Here is a 4,926-nt window from a genome sequence, read left to right as displayed (position 1 = left end):
CCGTCCCCCCTGCTTCCTCCATGGAAGCCGCTATTGCTTCCCGTGAACTTAAGCGAAATAGGACTAGTCAGTGAGCAAAGACTTAAACTAAAGAAGAAATACAAGTAACTAATATACATGAGAAAAGTTAACTTCAGAGATAAGTAGTTGCAAAGGAAAGATATCTCGAACACTTATTTATTTTTTAAGTGTTTTTATTGATTTTAGACAGGGAGAGGGAGTGAGGTGGGGGAGAGAGAGAGAAGGAAAAAAGAAAGAAAAAAACCATCACTGATTGGTTGCCTCCAGTGCGCACCCTGACCGAGGATCACATCTACAACCGAAGCATGTGCCCTGACCAGGAATTGAACCTGCGACCTTCTGGTCCACAGGATGCTCAAATAACAGCCACACTGGTCAGGGCTCTTGAACATTATTTTTTAAAAATATTTTTTTTATTGATTTCATAGAGGAATGGAGAAGGAGAGAGCGATAGAAACATCAATAATGAGAAAGAGTGATTGATCAGCTGCCTCTTGCACTGAGGATCAAGCTGGTAATCCTGACCTGGAATCCAACCATGACGACCTGGTTCATAGCTCCACACTCAGTCACTGAGCCACACCAGTGGGGCCTCTTGAACATTTTTTTTTCAAATTTATTCCATTGATTTTTTGCAGAGAGGAAGGGAGAGATATAGAGAGTTAGAAACATCGATGAGAGAGAAACATCGATCAGCTGCCTCCTGCACATCTACTGGGGATGTGCCCGCAACCAAGGTACATGCCCTTGCCCGGAATTGAACCTGGGACCCTTCAGTCCACAGGCTGACACACTATCCACTGAGCCAAACCGGTTTCGGCTAAAAATACATATATTTTATTGATTTCAGAGAGGAAGGGAGAGGTAGAGATAGAAACATCAATGATGAGAGAGAATCATTGATCAGCTGCCTTCTGCAGGCCCCCTACTGGGGATCGAGCCCGCAACCTGGGCAAGTGCCCTTGATTGGAATCCGACCCGGGACCCTTCAGTCGTCAGGCCGATGCTCTTTCCACTGAGCCAAACTGGCGAGGGCTTGACACTTTTTAAATCACAGTATTCAGTGTTGGGGAGGGGGGTGTGATGAAACACACCTGCTTACACTGCTCCCCGGTACAGCGGGCAGCCTTTCTGGAGACAGTTTGACAAGATGTAGCAAATATTCATCTCCTGGGCTGGATGGTTACATTTCCAGGAATTTACCACACATAGGAATCAAAATTGGGACAGATATTAATGTGTAAAAGTGTTCATCGCAGTATTACTGGCTACAACTTAAATGATCACTAGTGGGGAATGATATATAACTTAGGATAGGCTATAATACTATAATTAAAATTTTGTGAGAGATTTTAATGTATTGGTAAACTATTTATGATATAATGTCAGTTTACAAATATATGAATTTGAATATACAGTATTTTTTAATATATAGGGTATCCCAAAAATGTACACACACACTTTGAATAATTATAAAGGCAATGTTTATTAAAATACATTTTATTTTATTTTATTTTATTTTTTTTAAATTTATTGATTTTTTACAGAGAGGAAGGGAGAGAGATAGAGAGTTAGAAACATCAATGAGAGAGAAACATCGATCAGCTGCCTCCTGCACATCTCCTACTGGGGATGTGCCCGCACCCCAGGTACATGCCTTTGACCAGAATCAAACCTGGGACCTTTCAGTCCACAGGCCGATGCTCTATCCACTGAGCCAAACCGGTTTCGGCTAAAATACATTTTATTTTTAAAACTGAGCTATCAGCTGTTAAAGTGTGTATACATTTTTTTGGGATACCCTGTATATGCAGCAAAGATAGACAGAAACATGCTAGGATGGTTATGTAGCATGCTGATGATGATTATGTTTCTCTCCATACATTTTGATATTTTTATGATTTGAATACCAGATGTATATTACTTAAAAAATAAAATGTGGATTATTTCCTTAAATTCCTATTTAACTTTGCTAATTTTACCTTTTATTTTTCATTTGATCTATTGGCAAGTGTTGTTTCCACTAAATAAAATTATTTTATTATGTATGGCAGACAAGAGATTTACTGAATGTTCATGTTTTATCTACTTTTGGACACTCATTTAAAAGTATTAAAGATTTGATGGATACATATTTCTTTTTTTTAAAATATATTTTTATTGATTTCAGAGAGGAAGGGAGAGGGAGAATAAGAGATAGAAACATCAATGATGAGATTGAATCATTGATAGGCTGCCTCCTCCATACCCCACTACTGGGGCTCAAGCCTATAACCCGGGCATATGCCCTTGACTGGAATCGAACCCAGGACCCTTCAGTCCACAGGCCGACGCTCTATCCACTGAGCCAAACCAGCTAGGGTGGATAAATATTTCTTAAGTGACCCTATTGGAATTGTAGTGGTACAACAAACACAAAATACTCTTCTGGTAGAAATTAAAATAAAACTTGATGAGGCATGAACTTAAGCTGAGCTTTGTCTAGATATGTAATATGATTCTGTATCTAATTATAATTCACTGCGATTTTGGGAGAATAACAAAAATTGTTATTAAAACAAAACAAACTATTAACAAGGATTGTCCAGCCTGGAAAAGAATTAGCTCAGGAGCCTTTGGTATCCTGAATGGGAAAGGTTCTTGGGTAGTGTGAGCTCCTTCTTCCCTGTCTCTATAGAGGACGCCTAAAGCAAAAAGTGGAACAGATTTCCCACGTGGTGTCCAGGGAACAAGAGCGCAGCTCATTCATGCCTCAGACAAGATGCAAAATAGTAGAGAAGAAGCTAGTCAACTTCTCTCTTTCTCCACCCACTTTGTCTTCGCATCATTTATAGAAAAGAATCCAACAGAAGTAGGTGGCTCTTTTGTGGGTACTTTGGCAAAGTTACATGTGTTTGGAAAATACGAAGTCACGGTGTAAGCTATAAGAATGAGGATAAACAAACGTGATATATCCAGACAGTGCATACTACTCAGCAATAAGAAGGAACAAACTAATGATACACACCACAAACAACATGGCAGCATCTCAGAAACACGCTGTGTAAAAGGATTACACAAAAGAGCACATACTTCCTGGCATGTCCTGGGGTGAAGGTGCTTTTCTGTACGTTGATGGGGTTTGGGTTACACAGGTGTATACAAATGTATAAGATTTGTGCATTTCGTATGTACATTTTACACCAATTATTGAACTCTAGTTAGTGATACCATGGTGCATTATTTAAGGGGAAATGTATTGGTGATTGCAGTTTACTTCGAAATTCATAAATGAGACTGGTGAATAGATGGGTCAAATAAGAATAAGTATAGTAAATTGTCAGTGGTGGAATCCAGCTGGTGGGAGTTCACTATACAGTGCTTTCCACTTTGTTGTATGTGTTCATCCTAAAATATTGGCGAAAAGAGTAAACTTTTATTTCCTAAGGTTACATGGTATTTAAGAAGATATTTTAAAATTTCTTTTTGTTATAGGTTGATAGTTTGCTTTCTGAGAGTCAATTGAAAGGAACTCTAGAAACCAGTAAAAGGCGAGATATTTACCAAAGGTAAAGCATACTCAATGTTATAAGCTTTCCAAGAACTGTACTTGCATTGCAATGAGCTGTGTTTACAGAATTGAAACTGTTTACCGCATTATTTCTTTCTGTTTTTATTAGTACAATGAAAAAAACTGATAATGAGAAATACTGAGGTAACAATGAAATTTTTCAAAATGTATTTAAAAAGATTTCTTGCAATTATCTAGATCTATCAGGTCTAAATATTGGAATGATAAGATTAAATTGAGAATTACAAATCTTAAAAAGAGGCAACTTAATTTATTTTGTACTCTGCATGTACCAAGCAGTGTGGTCCACACTCTGAAAACTATTCCTGATTAATTTTCACAATATACCAGGAGAAAATTGAGGTTCACAGTGGTTCGTTAACTTCTTTAACATTACTTTGCTCTGAGACATTAGAGTGAAAGGGCAATAAAAATACCTTAAGTTTGCTGAGGCAGTGAAGCAAGAGGAAGAGCATTGCTGAAGTTGCCCTGGAGACGCGGGCTTTGGTCCATTTGAATCCAGTGGAGGAATTACATGGTGGCCTCACTTGGATCTAGGAGAAACCACCCTAAACCTGAAGGTGGTGGACTTACTGTTGTGACAGCAACTCTAGAAACTGCTGAGTGAATGTGGTGGCTAAGGCAGGATTGTGGGAGGTCGTTGGCCTGTGTAGGCCCAGGTCCTGTGACCTGGTCAGAAATCTCTATTAACAATTCCAACTTCCTTAAGGTGGGAAAACTGCTCTCTTGGTGGATAAGTGTTTCTGTTTTGTTTTGACATTTTTTTTTTTAATCCCTGGAAAAGTTTAAAATAAAATAGAGTTTAAAATTATATAGTCATAATGGACTAAATTGAATTAGATTATTAATATTTTTGTATTGTTTAGGACATCATTAAGATAATCTGTGTGGCCCTAACCGGTTTGGCTCAGTGGATAGAGCGTCAGCCTGCAGACTGAAAGGTCCCAGGTTCGATTCCGGCCAAGGGCATGTACCTTGGTTGCGGGCACATCCCCAGTAGGAGATGTGCAAGAGGCAGCTGATCGATGTTTCTCTCTCAGTGATGTTTCTAACTCTCTATCCCTCTCTCTTCCTCTCTGTAAAAAAATCAATAAAATATATTTTTAAAAAAAGATAATCAGTGTGTTTGGGGTATTTAAAGAGTTTATAACATTCAGAAGAACATTAGAGATTCATTCTACTAGTTTAAATGATTCACTGGAATCACTGGAAAAACTTACTGAAGTCAGGCATTCAAAGTGCTTAAAAGCAAAATTAAGTTTATATGAATTTTAAAGTGTCTAAGGGGATTTTTTTTAAATTTCTTTATTGGTTAAGGTATTACAAATGTGTCC

The 4,926-nt window shown here is 38.1% G+C and overlaps 1 protein-coding gene across 2 annotated transcripts in view; it reads left to right on the top strand.

Annotated features, from left to right (window-relative positions):
- Positions 1–4,926, top strand: part of NPHP1 (nephronophthisis 1 (juvenile)) — a 103,823-nt gene that overhangs the window by 14,632 nt on the left and 84,265 nt on the right. For both annotated transcript variants that reach the window (XM_014541309.1, XM_014541308.1), the window contains exon 4: positions 3,496–3,569. In XM_014541309.1, coding sequence (XP_014396795.1) covers positions 3,496–3,569 — 74 coding nt within the window. The remainder of the gene's footprint in view (positions 1–3,495; positions 3,570–4,926) is intronic.

The sequence above is a fragment of the Myotis brandtii genome, unplaced genomic scaffold (genome assembly GCF_000412655.1).
Source record: "Myotis brandtii unplaced genomic scaffold, ASM41265v1 scaffold2664, whole genome shotgun sequence".
Taxonomy (NCBI): Eukaryota; Metazoa; Chordata; class Mammalia; order Chiroptera; family Vespertilionidae; genus Myotis; species Myotis brandtii.
The sequence above is the reverse complement of the archived record's forward strand: the minus strand, read 5'-3'. Positions and strand labels throughout refer to the sequence as shown.